The sequence below is a fragment of the Gymnoscopelus microlampas genome (assembly GCF_963454915.1).
Source record: "Gymnoscopelus microlampas genome assembly, chromosome: 22".
NCBI classification, from domain to species: Eukaryota; Metazoa; Chordata; class Actinopteri; order Myctophiformes; family Myctophidae; genus Gymnoscopelus; species Gymnoscopelus microlampas.
The window spans coordinates 20194278-20213238 of record NC_139959.1 but is presented as its reverse complement, the minus strand read 5'-3'; the positions used below and the strand labels follow the sequence as shown (position 1 = coordinate 20213238).

Genomic DNA, 18961 nt, shown 5'->3' with positions numbered 1-18961 from the left:
GGCAGGTTTTGTCATGAAAGTTAGTTGGCTTTCCTGCTCGAACGCTTAGCTTGAACCGCGTAAACCGTGTCCCATCGCAACCCGTTGATGTTTGCTGAGAATGCTGACAAAGCTCTACACAAAAGGCGTAGTTTCCCTTACATACTGTGACAAGGTGAGGAGAATGTTGTTAAGTCCCTGCAAGGCGATGTGGAGGAGGGGAATATGATGGGGTGGGGGGGGTGGGGGGGGGACACAGACAGAAAACTGGGGAAGGATATCACTACATCCACATTACATGAGGCACCAAGAGCATGCAGAGCCATGGAAATGACATGAAACAGCTTTAATACAGTTTAGTTCAAACACACAGATGAGCGCACACACACACACACACACACACACACACACACACACACACACACACACACACACACACACACACACACACACACACACACACACACACACACACACACACACACACACACACACACACACACACACACACACACACACAAAATGGCATTATAGGCTGTGGACTTTTTCACGACCATGCCAGCTACAGGAGATTTGGGGGGGTTAAGAAGTGCGAGGAAGAGGGCTGAGGGTCTGAGAGTCCCTCGCTCCAGGATAAAGGAGTGGAGGGGGACAGGGGTTTTGGAGTGTATATGTGGCCCTGAATCATGTGCGAGTCTTCCCACAAAAGCCAAGGGCTCCGCCTGCAGAACAAAAGGTCTTTCCTCGCTGAAAGAGAACTGTCCGACGAGAGCCGCGTCTGTCTGCCAGATGCAGATGGATCTCAATCCATTTCCAATGGGTCCAAAACAGGTTCAGATTTGTCCACAAACAAAGTGCATTTTCTGTTTTGTTTGTCCGTCTTGTCTTAAAACAAATCTTTGAACTCATTTATCAGTGCAACCAACACGGAACTCAGAACCTCCATCTTCAGGACGTCTCGGCTGAGACACCAAACTGCGCTCCCCTCCCTCGTCAGATTCTTCAATCCCATCGAGACCACGCGGTCTGGGAAGGGTGCGGAAGTCAAAGTTCAAAGGCAGGGAAACGGGAGGATTCGGGCGTGGCCAGCTCAGACAGGTAGTGGATGGCACCGGCCATACCTGAAGGGAACACAAAGATGTCACAACAGATGCAGTAGGGATGGGGGGGGGGGTGGGCACATGTTTAACCCGTTAAAACCGGGGAAAGCATCCGTGTCATTTTCGATTGGAGCTATTATAGCAACATATGTTTTTCAGAAAACGTACGTTGGTAGAACAGTAGTTTTTTTTTTTTAAATCATTTTTTTGCATTTCTTGAAAAAAAAAAGTTTTTAATAACACAAATCTTCTCTTCTGTTCTTCCCTGGCACAAAAAAAAATCTGATGGGGGTTCCATGGCCAAATACATATCATTTTGGGGGTGTCCTTGGCACGAAAAAGTTTGGGTTAAAAGTGTACGTACATGAAAATGTACCACATTTCCGTTTAGGACTGATTAACTAACCGTCAATTAAATATAACTAACATAAATCATACAAATAAGCCACTGTTGCTCCACTGCAGCAGTTGGGGGTTTCAGTATCTTGCCCAATGGCACTTCAACTGTGGGTATTGACGGAGGGGTGAGTGTTACCCTGGCCCAGTCCTGACTACATAAAATAGTACAAATGGGAGTTGAGTTACACCTGCTTTAAAAATGCAGGCTCTGGCAATGTATTTCCTCTCCAGAAAGTCTGCGTATGAAATATTTACACTGCCTAGAGGGGAGGCTGATCTGTGCTTCTCTGAAGATCTGTGGGTGGACTTGTTGACCGTACCATTGTTTTTTTTAGGAGGAACCCTGCATTTCAGTTTCATTTAAGCATTTTTGAAAAACGTGAGGACGTTGAAAGTCAGCATCTCGTTGAGTGATTAACACCGAGGATTATACTGTACAGTTAAGACAGATATGAATGCACTGTACTGTATATATGAGTGGCTCTGGTTCTCAAACCCGTCACAGACCCCCAAATTAATATGAATTTGGCCACGGACCCCCATCTCATTTTGTGCCAGAGACCCCCATACAAGATGTGTGTTGTTTAAATATTCAAAATGATATTATATTCAAGATTGGTAAAATACATTTAAGTTTATTTTAATTTTATAAATAGCATGTCTTCAAGCTCAAGGTCACACACGTTTAATAGATTGCCCATAGCACTTGACCTTGTAGGATTATGCAAAGGCTAAAATGTAACTTAGATAGCATGTTATGTAGACAGATACCAGGTCATTGTTGACCTGGCATCCTATTGTGTGTATAGTTTCAATGTACAGGCTGATGATAGGTTCTTGGCTTACTTAAGTATTCATTTATTATTAGATTACTATTTCTATGCATTTGATGTATAATTGATGTATTATCTTGCGTCCTTGCTTACTGTAAATCGCTCTGGATTAAGAGCGTCTGCTAAATGCCTAAATTGTAAATTGTTGTAAATTGATTGCAGATCAGCCATTTTCAAATAGCTAATGCATATAGGGTTAAGGTAAACTGATTTTGCAGGGGACCCCCTGGAGCCCTGGGGGTCCCTGGACCCCACTTTGAGAACCCCTGGTATACAGCATACTGTAAATTCAGACAGACAGAGCCAGACTGAAAAAAATGAATATACTAGAGAGAGCGAGAGCGAGAGAGATGGATGTGACCATCAATCATTCTCCAGGTATATAGAGTGCAACTTGTTACCATGGATATCAGGCAGTAAGGCAAGACAGCTGAGGCACTTTCATGTCTATATTTGAACACATTCATTTCATATTCACAGCAGGTGTGTGCGTGTGCGTGTGTGTGTGCCAGCTCCAATCTGAAGTTACAGCTACAGGAGATGAAGCCGTTTGTTTTAGTTTTTTCACCACGATCGAGAGATGCTGATGGAAAAGCGAGAGGAAGAAAGAAAGAGGAAGAGCGCGATGAATCGCATTGCACAATCACGTCAACTCAATTATATATGTCATCGCTAATCTAATCAGGGTTTGGGTTAGGAGAATGCTTGCACATAAAGGTACCAAAAAGGGTGATCAAACACCAGTGACACAAAAACATCCATTAACGAAGACCCCCCCCCCCGAACAACCCATTAACACTATCTATGCATAACACTTTTCTCACCAGATAGTCAGAATTTATCTTACCATTATTATTCACGCTGAATTATTGTCTCATTCTTTGTTAGCTTATATTATTAAATTAATGACTTTCTTATTATAGGCTGCTAATTAGAATAACAAGCATAGTATACTACGCTTGTGTTATTGTCTCCGCCGAAGGCATGGTGGAGAGTATGTTTTCGTTCCCGTCCCGCTGTGTCCCCCCCCCAGCCAAGCTAACATTGGTCAAGCTCCACGTGACACGTGACAATATGTTGTCACCAATGCTTTTGATTGGCTAGAGGGACGCATGACGAAATAAAATCCTATAAATAGGTGTGTCACTTTGAAACATTGATTACATGTTTCAAAGTGACATCAGTGCCATCAGCTAACATTGGACATGTTAGCTTGGCTGATTGAACATGTTAGCCAAGCTAACATGTTCTAATCCTTAGATGTTCTAATCTAAGAATCAGAACATTTCTAGACTAGAAAATGTGCTCCTCGGAGCACAAGTCTCCGCCAGCAGACCCGTGCTATTTTAACCAAAGGAAATCACTTACCCTATCTTTAACCATAGTTTTCTAGAAATGTTCTGATTCTTAGATTAGAACATCTAAGGATTAGAACATGTTAGCTTGGCTAACATGTTCAATCAGCCAAGCATTGGTCAAGCTTCACGTGACATCACAATATGTAATATAAATAGGTAAGACAGGATTAATCAGGAACAGCACTTTCTTTTACCACCTCGCCTGGCGGAGACCTGTGCTCCGAGGAGCACATTTTCTAGTCCTAATTATCAGCCTATAATAACGTTTCCTCGGATCTCCATTTTTAAGAGCAAGGAGACCACCTCCAACCACTGCAGATGTACTGGCTATATTGTATGAACATACGCTACCATACAGATTGGTTAAAACATGTTTTATTCATTAAAGAAGGTATTGTAGCTTAAAACGCAGACAAACAGATATCCATTACCTTCGAAGAGAGAGTAGGGCCTGTCAGGGATGCGACAGCCGTGGGTCCCGTAGTCTAAACACCACTCGGCAAACTACAGGAGGCAGGAGGGGACAAAACATCAATGGCCTTTTATCAGACAGAATAAAACGTTGTGTACGTACTTGTACTGTACAGCATGTTTCCATTTTTACACACTTTGTAGGCATTTGTGTTTTCGGTCAGGCATATTGACTTCAAGCACATGAACCTTGAAGAAGTAGTTCACCCAAAGAATGACTTCTTTTCTATCAATTACACACCCCATGAAGCCTTGAATTCATGGAGATTCTTTTGTTTTTGTCGCATTCCTAAGCCAATAACTTGATGACCAGCGGAGACTCAAATGCAGGTTAATCGAGTTGCCTACCAGAGACTTCGCCGGTCATCAAACTATTGGCTTAGGAATGCGACAAAAACAAAATAATCTCCATGAATTCAAGGCTTCATGGGGTGCGTAATTGATAGAAAATAAGTGCGTGGCTGGCCAGTAGGAAAATATGTAATTTTTTGGCTGAACTACTCCTTTAAAAAGGACAACTTCCCTAATTTTTAACCTTCATATAATTGGTCCTAACTAATGCTCATTACAATATGGTACAAATATTTTCTCTCGGAGGGCTGTGGACAGTTCAGAAACCCGACGTACTACCAGGGACATCATCGATGGGGACTCCAAGCTAATAGAAACTGCAGGCTTTCTATTCCTGGAAAGTTAGCATGCTATAATGGGGTTAATAAAAATCGCGTTAATAAAAATCTAAATAAAAAATGTGAAATCTTGTTCGGAAAATTAAAAAAACAGCATAATGATGATGTCACTGGTAGGCGGGTTTCTGAAATGTCCACAGCCCTTCTATGAGACAGAGACGGAGGAGAAAGAAATGGCGGCGTTTTATCATGAGCATTAGTGAGGACCATTTATATGAAGATATGTTGAAAATGGGTGAAGTCGTCCTTCAATGTCTCTAAGCTGAGCTTGTAATTATTATAATTTTCCACATTGTGGGGAAGATCACAAACTCGCAACGCAACGTTTGTCGACCGGCTACTTTCTGCGAATGCTTTCCCCACAATAACAGAAAAGACACTAGTACAGAACCCTGAGGGACTCCGCTCAACCATATGGGGTTTAAGTGGTTAAACAAACACCTTGCAGGCACGGTACAGGTATTTCTTCTCCTGTGTGAGCTGGTACAGGGACAGGAAGGCGTATCCGTTGCCGGCGGTGCCGTGGCAGATCCCGTAACCTTTCCTCAGCAGGCCTCTGTGCCAGATCACCTCTCCACACTCCACCGCGTCCCGCAGGTACTTCTCCTCTTTAAACGCCTGGGAACACACAGGAATATCTTTTATTAATCACACTCACTCACAGTCACAATCAGTCACACAATCACACATACCAAAGTGTCGTTTTTATTTCATTTACAGTCACAATCACACATACCAAAGTGTCGTTTTTATTTCATTTATTTTGAACTACACGAAACCTAGCGTCCCTTTTCTGAGCATGTCATAATAGTCGAACATTTGGCAAAGATAGTAGATCTACAAGCTCACTGTAGATTTTCTATTGTAGGGCGAAGACATTTGGTGTAGAGGGGAAAATGGTTGGCAGCAATGTAAGGTAGAGTCTATATGTGATTTGTAGTCAATGGGTAAGAACAGTGGTTCTCAAGCCTTTAACAATCATGAACCCTTTAACAGTCATGAGACAGACAGATTAATAGATAAAATTAAAATAATTCTCACATTTACCATACATTAGCAGCCATACATTGTTACTGAGGGTATCAGCTGATGTATGGTTACAGCGTGTGTGCATGCATGCGAGAAAGAGACAAAACTAAAAAAAACTAAAAAAGCAACTAGCTGACTGAAGGTTACAATTGTGTCTTTTGCAGCCACAAAAGGGTGTATGTCAGTCTTTTTTTATCATGAAAATCTGTGCAAACCTTTGAATATATATATATATATATATAAATATTTTTAAGTGGACATTTTGAACTCAAATCATACAGAAGGCGGTAGCAGCACGTGGCAGAGCTGTGCCAGCCGCTATACACTAACATGCCATCGCATTCTGAGAGCCGCTAAAAGGGACGTCAGCACCCACTGCTCTGTTTTAGATGGAAAGTCACATCCCCTGGGCACTATGAGCAGGTGTGTGAAGGCGTTATTGTATCAGAGGAATGAGAGAGAGAGAGAGAAGAGAGACAGTATGAATGAGAATGTGGGTGAGAAGTTTCTCTGGAATGTCTGTTGCACTGCACTACTGTGTAAGCAGGATTTGAAATATAGCACTGAAATGTGTTGATGACTATCATAAGTCTATAAAAACATCAATATTTACAATGCAACACAGTTACCCTGTCTATACATTTTGGCCATTCCAACAATTCCCATGATTCATTTTGCATGCAAGCATTATCCTGACCTCATAGTTTCTACAGTCACCAAAACAAATGTCTTTTCTGGCCAAGTTTAGCGGTCTAAAATATGAACTCCCCTTATCACTGTCCTCCAGAATCAGTGACCTTGAGGTAGATGACAGCAGAAACTGCTTTTGTACAGGTAGCTGCATCATGGAATATCACACAACCACGTCTGACTCCAGTTCAGATCAAGCATTGAATGAGTTGAACCATGGCAGAGGTGGGCTGGTAGAAGACCAAGCTCTGTCTCTCTGTGTGTGTGTGTGTGTGTGTGTGTGTGTGTGTGTGTGTGTGTGTGTGTGTGTGTGTGTGTGTGTGTGTGTGTGTGTGTGTGTGTGTGTGTGTGTGTGTGTGTGTGTGTGTGTGTCTGTGTGTGTGTGTGTGTGTGTGTGTGTGTACATACTGTATATGCCAGCCTCTGACTAATGAAAGACACCTTGTGTTTCGTCAGCAGGGGGAACGTGGCAGTGTGCATATTGACGTCCTAAATTTGTCACATGCACATTTTTCCACTGCACTCCCCACAGTTACTTCATTACAGTGTGTGTGTGTGTGTGTGTGTGTCTTTCTGAATTAATGGAAGTAAATTTTCCAAAATGTGGGCACGGATGCCGTCATCGGCCCAACCTTTTTCAGAGCCAGGCCGTACAAGAGGAAGCATCGTCGCTGTCGGTTGTCCAAAACCGTTACTCTTCAGGAATGATTTAGACTTTACAAATTGACTCCATGATTCGATTGGGTCAATTTAGAAATCTGCAGCTCGCTAATCTTGTAGTTTTTAAAATTGTAATTGTTTTAACGCAGCACTATGCAACTTTCCTCTTCTACCACGGATTTGTACCCGGTTTCCTGCGCAAGTGCTGAACTTTTTACCATTGAGCTAATAGAGCCTACCTGCTTGCTCAGGGGATAAATTGAATCTTGACCATGAGGTCAGAATTTGTGTCAGATCCTGTGTCTAGGTGAGACATGACCTTTGGCACAATCTAAATATTGTATTAACATACTCTACAATACAGATTGTGGACAAAATTATTTGTCATTTTAAAACATTTTATTCATAATAAAAAGGTTACATAGTGAGGCTTTAACCCATTTAGGCCTGTTACAAACAAAACATATTTTTTAATCGTTTTTAGAAAACTTAGGTCAAGATTTAGAAGGCGTTTTTAGAATCGGCCTCAGGTCTAAATAGGTTAATTATGGTGTCTTATTGGTTATTTTTGTATTACCGTTTTCTATATTCTGTTCCTTGCTTGCTTTACCAGTACATAACCTGTTTTCATCCTGTTCTTATTTCAATATTATGAGTCTGTTTTTTCATGATTATGCCTTTTGTAATCTCGGCATCATTGAAAATGAGGGTCCTGCCCCCAATGTATTTCCAAGAAGATAAATATAGGATGAATGAATGGGACGAAAATGTTCAGAAATAGTGAAAATAGCAGACAATAGCTACATAGCTTGACACTCTTGTACGAGAAAGTAGGGCATTAAGTGACAGAGAAACATAAAAAGTTTAAATATGAAGATACAAGGTTTTCGCCCGACACGGCAAAATGGCGGTGGAATGGGGCTGAAACCATGTGCACATGAAGCCGCTGTTTCTACTGGACCCAGTATTGTTTTTTTGGCATGAGACACCGGCGTACTACGAAGTACAATTTAGACTTTAGCAGTAAAGTTGTGAATGGGAACGCAGCAGTGCACTGTGTGTGTGTACAGTTTACTTTAGATCATTTATTTATCAGTGTAGAAGTGCTCTAACTATTAGAGATGTTTCTGATTTGCTGGAGTGGCATGTCCATTATTATTGTCCACTTGTGGACTCGGATGGATCCCTGTAACCGGCTCAAACCGATCAGATTTCTGGGAATCGCCACTTTAAACCCATTAAAACTGGGAAAGTATGAGTGTCATTTTAGATTATGGCGTTGGCTATTCAAAGATAGCAGATATACAAGCTCACAGCATGTCACTTCATGCGAGCTTGTACATCTGCCAATTTTGAACATTTTTTAAACAATCCTGAAAGTGTGTTCAGATGGGAGGGGGATCCGTGGCCAAATGCATATAATTTTGGGGGTCCTCAGCAAGAAAACGTTTTAGAGCTACTGATTTAGAAGGCATTTGTAGAATCGGCCTCAGGTCTTATTGGGTTATGCTGTGCACAAGCTGTGTGTGTGTGTGTGTGTGTGTGTGTGTGTGTGTGTGTGTGTGTGTGTGTGTGTGTGTGTGTGGGGAGATTGGTCTGGCACTCCTCGGTTTGAATTCCATTTCGCTCACCCCAGAGTTGTGGGTGACAAAAATATTTGAAAATAGCCGATCTACAAGCTCACAACGCGTCGCAGCGCGACGCGTTGTGAGCTTGTAGATCTGCTATTTTCAAATATTTTTGTACTTTTACTTTTGGTACTTTAAGTACATTTTGATGCCAATACTTTTGCACTTTTACTCAAGTAAATGTTTAATTCCGGACTTTTACTTGTAACAGAGTACCTCTACATTGCAATATTGATACTTTTACTTAAGTAAAACATTTGAGTACTTTTTCCACTACTGGAAGTTCCAGACTAATATCTGCACAGTGATATTATATTAGTCTGGCCATGCCAGGCTAACTGTATGGGGCATTGTGTGCTGGCTGCTGGCAGTGCAGATACTCGCCACTAGGTGATGCTGTAGATCAGCTCAGTTGCATAGTCATCCCAGACAATGCAAAAAACAAAACAACCTAGAACATAAAACGATATGTTTGACGAGGCGACTACTGACTAGACCGGTGGCATTTTGCCAGCATCTAGAGTAGACGGCGATCCCTCAAGACAGTGGTTGAGAAGACCTGGGTGTCCCATATTTGAACACATTAACCCTGGTGTCCCTATTGTGGGCACATTTTCTGCTGCAGTGAACCATATGATTGGCCAAATGATACATTATCTGGCTATTGTTCACAATTGCGTCCCCGTTTTTTAAAAGTGTGTGTTTTCATCTGCACTGAGAATAAGTGGCTGTGCACCCAAGTTGTCACACTTTAAACCATCAACAACAAAGCACATGCATTTTAAGACAAAGGATCCAACAGAGAAGCCAAAAGCCTGATGCATACTTCGTCGCGTGACAGTGTCTCGCATCGAGAAGAGCCGACCTACAAGCTCATGAATTGTGCAATACTGAAACTCTTTGTCACACACACACACACACACACACACACACACACACACACACACACACACAGTATTGTATGTCTTTATATAGTATGTCTTGATGAATTGAATACACAGGACCACAAATGGAACAAAGCCCCCAGGGCTTTTTGTGTTATCTTTTTAGCATGATTGTATAACTGTACCTTTTTGCAAACTTAATAAAGTATTCAATCAATCAAAATACACACACACACTAGGGCTTTCACGACTAGAGATTTTTACAGGTCGACTAATTTGACCCAGTGGTAGTCGACTAGTTGTTTTTTTTTAGGGGGGGATTGTTTTAATGCCATCCTACAACTATATTACCATTATTATATCCTCCTGCCCTTATTGTTATGGCGTTTTAAGGGAATCACTTCTGGCACAGCACCACAGCAGCGTCTCCAAGGATCCCAATTGCCTAATAATAGGCTTTTATTGGGCATACTTTTGACCCCCTTTTGATAAAAAATAAAGTCAGGAGGATAATAATAATAGTAAGATGGGCCATTACTATGGCATTAAAACAATTTTTTTTTCATTTTTTTTTTCAAACTATTCGACTAGTACCAACAAGGTCGACTAGTGGTTATACTAGTCGACTAGTTGGTGAAAGCCCTAACACACACACACACACACACACACACACACACACACACACACACACACACACACACACACACACACACACACACACACACACACACACACACACACACATTACATAATGGCTTGTTTGCAATTATGACAATTAATCGTCAAGTAAAATGTCATGATTGTGACTGCCCCACCACACACAAACGTAATCAGTCCGTTACTAGGGTTGTCACGATTATTACATTTTACTTGACGATTAATTGTCGCTCAAATTATTTTGATAAATCAAATAATTGTGATTAACGATTGAATTGCGTTTGTCTTTGAACATTTGAACATTATGAATATAAATTCCATTTTCTGTTTGGCTCTTAGGCTTCGTAAACAAAAGGTGCAAAGGCAAGATGTGAAAAATAAAGTATATCATTTAATAACATTATAGTGGAAATAGCCGATCTACAAACTCGATCTACGACAGGGGTGCACATAACTGGTGCGCAGGTGCGCACGAGTCGTCAAAATGCATGATGCGCGCACATCAGACGAAGGGAAGCGCTTTCGCACACCAACAGCTGGGACCGCTGGGACAGGAATTTACTTCCTGAAGCCACACTCACACAATCACGCTAAAGCACGAGTCGGCCCCATGCACAGCCATTAGGCGGAGGGGGAGGGGAGGGGACGCATGCTGCATGCCTCTAATCCTGACACACAGACACAGTCAGTCGCACGACTCGTACGCTGCATGCTGCAGGCACTCGTCACCGATGATGAACGCACCGTGATGGTGCAAAATATGCCGTGAACGTCCCAATCTGGCGGATAAAATCAGCGCAGCACATCGCACCAACCTTGGGGGTGGCACCAAACGGCGTGAAGAAAAAAAAACGGCGAAATACGGCGCTACAACATCGAAACGCACCAGTGAAGCGTCCTTCTTTCTCGCACAGCAATCCCCCCCCCCCTTTGACAAAACGCACCGGCACTTTTTTTTAACCATTTTAACCAACCCAGGTGCTCTTCTGAGTACTAGACCAAAAAAGTTACGTGCACCCCTGATCTACGAGCGCAAAACTCATTTTGAGCTTGTAGGTATGCCATTTCCACTATTTTTGAAAATGTTTGAATATGTTTTTAAACATAGAAATGATGACGATTATGAGAAGATTATTGCGATTATCTCAAATAATTGTGATTAGGCGATTATTATTATGTAATAATTGACAGGCCTGTCCGTTTACCTTGTATGCCATGATGAGCATGTGCACCACACCGGGCGCTCCGTGGCACCAGTGCACCAGCCGGTCGCTCTCGTTGCTTAGCGACGAGGGGTAGTTGCCCGAGCGAAACTTCTTGTGGCGCACGTAGTCGATGCTGGGCCGCACCGCCTCTGACAGCACGTCCGGATTCACCTTTGACCCTGGCTGTGTGCATGTGTGTGAGTGTGCATGTGTGTGGTGTGGAGCGAGAGACAGACAGACAGAGGGAGAGAGGGAGTGAGAGAGAGAGGGGGGGGGGGGGGTGATTGAAGATGGATGGGGTGGAAAAAGAAGAGAAAGAGCGAGCGAGAGAGAGGGAGATTGATAGGAGAAAAAAAAAGAATGGGGGACACAAAGTGAAGAAGAGAGATTTAGTCATTTTGCCGTCTTATTCTGAAATATGAGAGCAAAGAGTTTAGGCTGACATGAATAATAAGCTGCTTTAGAGCTTATGTTCACAAAGACACAACTTGACAGAACTAATCCTCAGCTCATAACTCTCATCATTATGAGAATAATCTGAAACCTTTGACCGTAAGCCTGATTTATTCCATTTGTCATAATGATGGTGTCAATGTCACACATACCGAAACATAGCCAATCTACAAGCTCACAATGTGTTGCGTCTATGACGCGTTGTGAGCAAGTAGATCTGCTATTTTTTTCCAACGCGAGACACCATCATACGATGGAGCGTAATCGTCTCGGTCGGGTGGAAACCTACCGGTAATATGTCCAAAACCGTTTTCAGGATTCAAATTCAAAAACAGCAAGTAGCAGATATACAAGCTCGAAACTGCTACTTTTGATACTTTTGTGTGACGCTGTAGTGTGATCAAGTACTGTAGGTCGTTAATTTACGAAAAAACGCAAAAAGTTAGAATATGGAGATAAGAGGTTTCTGGCCGACAGCAACGATATATGAAGCATTATTCTAACCCCAAGTAACCCTTGGCCATATGCCTGGTGTTAAGAAGCAAAGACGTTCCGTGTCATTCTAACCCTGTGTGGACATAGAGCATCATGGTTACACACACACACAGAGAGAGATAGAGAAAGAGAGAGAGAGAGACACAACAGACTGTAGTCATCAGGATACATGGTTCTGGACTTGCTCTCCACAGACTGAAAGTCTAACGCTTTCCATTCACTCTTAAGCCAAAGAACTGGTCTACCTCCAAGCTATGGAATTGAATAAATCGTGACCATTTCCGTTCCAGAAGTGGGAGATACCCCCCTTGTACCGACATCTACGACCGTGAAATGCCCACACAAACATCTTCTTCTGTGTTTCGGAACACAGGGGCAAAATCTGACTCAACACTAAGAAAACTAATCCTCTGTTAATCTGTGTTAGATCCGCTGTACACAGAGATCACAATCTAAGAGGGAATTTGTTACCGCTGATGCAACGGCACTAGTGGCACCAAACACTGATCAGAAAAGGTTTTTCTCCATTATTGTGGCTTTTATAACATTGTAAATAACTCACTGGTGATGGAATTTTTTTCTCTTCTACAATACACGTTATATGATATTGTTGCTGTCAGGCAGAAACCTCTTATCCCCATATTTTAACTTTTTGCGTTTAAAAAAATAAATAAATCCCTACTTGATCATACTAAGGGGTCACACAAAACCATCAAAAAGCAGCAGATCCGCAAGCTCGAAACGCGGCACAAAGCGACGTGTTTCGAGCTTGTAGATCTGCTACTTTTGATGTTTTTGAAAAAAAAGTTACAGTTTTGGACATATGAGGTTTCCACCCGACAGAGACAATGTTATATTATGAAAAGCGAGAGAAATCAAGAGCAATCAGCTCAGCAGCAATAACAGCTGGTCATGCGACTTACAACAAGAAGTGCTTTACGGGTATTAACGGCACAGTTGGTGACCGCTTCGCTTATGTGAAGATAGCTGTCACAGCAGAACATACTGCACTCCCTTCCGGTACTTTGATCCAAGCCCACGCTTCACAATCTTTTTCAAAGACTTTGATCGTGTTCTAATTACAGCATTTTTGTCATCTTCTTAAGGTTTATTTTAAAGAGCAGACGTTTGATATAGCTCAGCAAAGCAGACATTGTACTGAGGTTCATTGTCTATGCATGAGATCTGTGATGCTTTGATGGGTTTTTTCTTTTTTAAGCAAATCTGCGTCATCAGCGAAGCTGAGAGGAGTGTAAGAAAGGGAGACAAGTCAAAGAGACAAGAGCAACAGTCTTTATTTTTCCTGAGACACTACTGAGGAAAATGGCTGGCAACTAGGGCTTCAGTTACTCTACACTGCACTCACACCATGCTGCGTTATCTGAGTACAGATGCTACTGAGCTCACACTGTGATTGGAACAGTCTGGCTCCCTTTGGGACGTGGACGAACTTGCAGAAAAGAAGGCTCAGGGGTAGAGGCAAAACCAAAATTGCTTAGCCTTGTGGGCCAAAGAAACCGTTAGAGAAACAATTTTACTTTACTTGTTTCAATGTTTTGCGAGGATATCAGAGATACGACGAATGAGCTCGCATTGTGCCGTCAAGTATGTTCGGATTTGTGAAATTATAAAGTGCAGCTGTAGCCAGCGTCAAAAAGGTTTGAGAACTACTGCTATTAGTACAGGGTCCGGGGAACAGTTGGGGGTTAAGTTTCCCACTCAGGGACACTTTGACAAATAGACTAGGGCAGGTGAACCCTGTCACCTTGCGATTCCCAGGCGGTCTTGTTACCCACTCAGCTACTGCAGTCCTAACATTAATTAGCTGTGTAGAAGTACTTGGCTCTTCTAATATAGGACACACTGCTTTTTCAACCAAAGCAAGGTAATGCCGACGTACGTACGCCTCTAATGACAGACCCAGCAAGTGAAGTTGATGCACCAGGCTTTAGGTTATCTGGTAGGGTATGAACCCCTCTACTCGGTCCAGAGAAGCAATTTTAATGCAGTAATGTACACCGTTTTAATCCTGTGTGGAAAATTCAGTTTCAGCTTCACCCAGCTGATGGCTAGCCTCGCATGGCCAGACTATATCATTGCGTGGATATGAGTCTGGTGCTTCTATGAGGAGGTTATTTTTCCAAGGGGTGGGTTCAAAAGAACGGACGCAATTGGTTAGACATGCAACCAACTACAGTCTCTTGCGTTGTACGTCACTGTTCCAAAAAAGGTGATAAACCCGCCGATATTGGGATACTGGGCCCTGATTAGTCACCCCAGACTTCGGGAGCAGGAAATGGATACACAACGGAGCGGGGCCAGACCCAAATCGCAGAGGGCAATTCTTTTTTTGCACTGGCAGATTCGTCTGGTCCCAGGCTAGCTGATGGCTGCATAATCGGGTCATGTTGAGCACTCTACGAGGAGCAATTAGTGGTTACGTGTCTTGCTCATGGACAGCTCAACACATAGCCAGGGCCAGGAATTGAACCTGGGACATTCTCCCTCAGACGGCCTCTCTACCCTTTCAGCTATGGCCACCCTTCTTTTTTTACTGTCAATAAATCTACATTAAGTCGAAAGGCAGGGGATAGGTGGTTCTGTATTCTATATAAATCTTTCATTTTGAAGCGGTTGGCTTTTAAAATAAAATAAAAGATTAGATTTGAAAGTGTAGCTGATAAAGAGACAACTCACACACAAACATTCACGTGTGTGTGTGTGTGTGTGTGTGTGTGTGTGTGTGTGTGTGTGTGTGTGTGTGTGTGTGTGTGTGTGTGTGTGTGTGTGTGTGTGTGTGTGTGTGTGTGTGTGTGTGTGTGTGTGTGTGTGTGTGTGTGTGTGTGTGTGCGCGCGCGTGTGCGTGCGTGCGCGCAAGTGATAAGCCAACAAACTCAGCTATTGAACGCTGTGCGATATTGCTGAGCATTGTGCCATGTCAACGTTGCCGTTTACTCATTGAATATTTTAAATATCATGTATTATTCAGGGGGCCAGATTAGACCTAATCTTTCTCCTTGGTGACTGATTGGCAGAGCTGACTGCTGCTGCTGCCAATAATCACTGAGAGGCTACTGTAGGACTCTTTAAATACAGCTTACTAGTCCATACCGGGGGATGTGAGCACTCAAGATGAAAGTAGCCTTGAAAGTGCATGGTAGGCCAAATTAACAACAATTACATTACATAATCGCCTAATTGCAATTATTTGAGATAATCGCAATACTATTTTGCATAATTGTCATATCATCATCAAAATGTTCATATATTTTCAAACATTTAAAAAAAATGTGGAAACAGTCGATCGTGCGACACGTTTTGAGCTGGTAGATTGGCTATGTCCACTATTCATGTTTTTTTCTTAAGTATAAAGTTGTTAAATATGCAAGTTATTTGTCATAACTTCCCTGTGCAACTTTAGTTTACGGAGCCTAGAAGCCAAACAGAAATGTTCTGTATTTGTCCGCGTCTCCTTGCATGCATGGCTAAACGACTTTTACACGAAGAAACAGAATTAAATTTGTTCCAATGTTCAACGACAGAAACACAATGTAAAATCATTGATCGCAATTATTTGAGCGACAATTAATCGTCAAGTAAAATTGACGTAATTATGACAGCCCTACAGTCCTTCCATCCTACCCACTGCTTACCTGCATGATCATGCAGTAGATGCCAGCCAGGCCGTGGGCTGCGCCAACGTACTGTTTCTTGTGCCACTCGTAGAGCAGCGGGCATCGCTCGGTCTTCTTCTGCTCTGCCGACAGGTTTTTACCAGACTCCAGAATGGCAGTGACCACCTACAGACAACACAAAGGAACCAATGGTGTTAATTATAATTCCATCGTAAGACGGTGAAGATCACTTCATTTAACCCATTAAGACCTGAGACTGATTCTACAAATGCCTTCTAGATCAGTAGTTCTCACACTTTCAAGATTTTTCAAACAAGACAGCAGATATACAAAATTAAACCACCAAAGTTAAAAGAACAAGGTAGGTAAAAGCTCATTCCAATACACAGGGGCGGAGGAGTGGAACAAAATCCCACACAAAATAAAATGTGCACAGTCACTAAATAGTTTTAAAAAGATGGCTGATGGGCAAGTTAGTTTAGAGTCAGGGGCCCCTGTTGGTCTGCATTGGTCTTGTTGTATGACTGGTATTGGATGCGATAAATGTAATGTTCTATTTATTTATTGGTCTATTGTGCTTTGTTTTGTATGAATGTCTATGTTGTTGAGTGCTGTTGTTGCAATGATTTTAATTTAGTTAAGGTAAAATGGCAAGTGTGTTGATAGTTAGAAACCATGATGTAATCATTTATGTGGGACCTCAACGGAAATAAGTCCTTGGACTTTTTGTGATATCCTGATATATACTGTACTGTGCACCTCTGTGAATTTGTACCATAAATTATCAAATCAAATCAAGCTTGCAGCGACGTGCTGTGAGCTTGTAAATCTGCAATTTTTTAACACATTCAGGGGTTTTCTAAAACAGGCTGTAGCTTCTGCCAGCATTTTAAAGCATTCTGACTAATCTTTCAAGAACCACAGAATATTTATCTCCAGTATGATCAATCCCCTGATGGTTGCTAATCACGGAGGGTTCCGTAAAATAAAAAATAATTTCATCGCGACCTCCCGTTCGCTTGTTATACCCAGTTGAAAATAGCATGCTTCGCCAAAAATACATGGTAAACACAGGATACAGAACATTTCTCAAATACTTTAACCAGGAAGTGAATGGAGCAGTAAATCTTTGGATCGCGTTATCTCCTGGTTCTGTGTGAAAAAGAAATATATATATATATACATTTTTATTTTGTTGAAATGACGGAGATCTCTGTTAATGGCAGTGAATGTGTTAATAGCCAACGGAAAAATCTAAAATGACACACATGCTTTAAGCGATACCGCTGTTCTACACAGAGTATAGATTTGTCTGCAGACAGAACCAAAAGCTGTTCTCACAGTAAAGAGTCATGGATCAAATGGAGCCGTTTATAGTATGAGGTATTTCATTTAATGATCAATTCAATTGTGATTCTGCGGTGCACTCAGATTTTTCACAAATGTACACTTACTGTACATTTATAATATACCGTAAAAGAAATCTAATCATGCGGATCTTGGGATTCACATGGGAACGGCATGGCTCCAATGTTGAAGTTGGGACTTAATTTAGCCAGCCTGTAACGTTAGTAATTTATGACATAAACACACACACAGAGACCGGTTGTAAAAGCTTATATCAACAAATGAATGAATGATATATAATCATTAATACTAATAATTAGGCTTGAAAGAAAATGATACAGATCGCGACCGATGGCCATGAAGCTAAGCAGAAGGCCAGTGGTCCAAACACCACTGCCTTCCATGTTGAGGAAGACATTGTGAGAAGCTGAGCGAAGATGCTACAGAACGGGGGTAAGAAAAGCAGCAATTACAGCAGCAGCCTACAGCGCGCGCACACACACACACACACACACACACAGGCTCTTATGGATTTCCTTTAGGATACGACTGCCTGTTAGCGCTACAGCGCTAATGACGCTGAACTGAAACACTGACTGCATCTACTACAGGAGGGATAGAGAGAGAGAGAGAGAGAGAGGGGTGTGGGTCAGCGGGGAGGACAGGCAGAGCGACTGAAGGGGCAGAGGGTAAAGAGAGGCGAGGGAGAGGGGGGGGGGGTGAGAAGAGAAGAGGGAGGCGTGAAGGGGAGAGGGAAGGAGAGAGGAAGGAGGCGTGAAGGGGACAGGGAGGTGGGAAACAGGGAAGGAGAGAGGGAGGAGGGAAGGAGAGAGGGAGGATGGGCGGAGAGGAAGAAGGGAGGGAGAGAGAGAGGGAGGAGGGAAGGAGAGAAGAAGGCATGAAAGGGACAGGGAGGTGGGAAACGGAGAAAGAGAGGGAAGAGGGAGAAGGGGTGGAGAGAGGGACGAGGGGTGGAGAGAGGGAGGCCGGGCTAGTACGCAAAGCGTGATACAGCGCATTTCTGTTGTCCACGTGCCTCCTCTCGTCTCTGTGTGCACGCACACACACACACACACACACACACACACACACACACACACACGGACAGAGAGGAAAGGAGAGGGCGAACCGAGATATGAGGAGAAGGAGAGGTGCAGCGATGCAGAAAGAGAGGAGAGGGAGGCCTGTAGAGAGGCAGGTACGCTGAGAAAGAAACACGTTGGGGGAGTGGCACCGATATAATGGAACATGGACAAAGAAAGCAATGAGATGCCGCAGTATAGGGAAAGGAGAAAAAAAAAATCAGACAAAAGAAAGGGAGAGCGAACGATTGAGAAATATAAGGGGTAGAGACCCTGCAGCACTTAACTCCTCCCTTGTGACAGGGCACATTTATGGGCATTCATCCATTCCCTCACTCACATGGGTCTATTCCCTGCAATCCCCCCC

The 18961-nt window shown here is 42.7% G+C and overlaps 1 protein-coding gene across 1 annotated transcript in view; it reads right to left on the bottom strand.

Moving 5' to 3' along the window:
* Positions 1 to 216: 216 nt before the first annotated feature.
* The window catches only part of lancl2 (LanC lantibiotic synthetase component C-like 2 (bacterial)), a 32562-nt gene continuing 13817 nt past the window's right edge, over positions 217 to 18961 (bottom strand). Inside the window, exons 5-9 of the mRNA XM_084049029.1 lie at positions 16184 to 16330; positions 11583 to 11765; positions 5271 to 5447; positions 4101 to 4173; positions 217 to 1100 (exon numbers count right to left, since the gene is read on the bottom strand). Of these exons, the coding sequence (XP_083905155.1) occupies positions 1024 to 1100; positions 4101 to 4173; positions 5271 to 5447; positions 11583 to 11765; positions 16184 to 16330 (657 nt within the window). The 3' untranslated portion in view covers positions 217 to 1023. The remainder of the gene's footprint in view (positions 1101 to 4100; positions 4174 to 5270; positions 5448 to 11582; positions 11766 to 16183; positions 16331 to 18961) is intronic.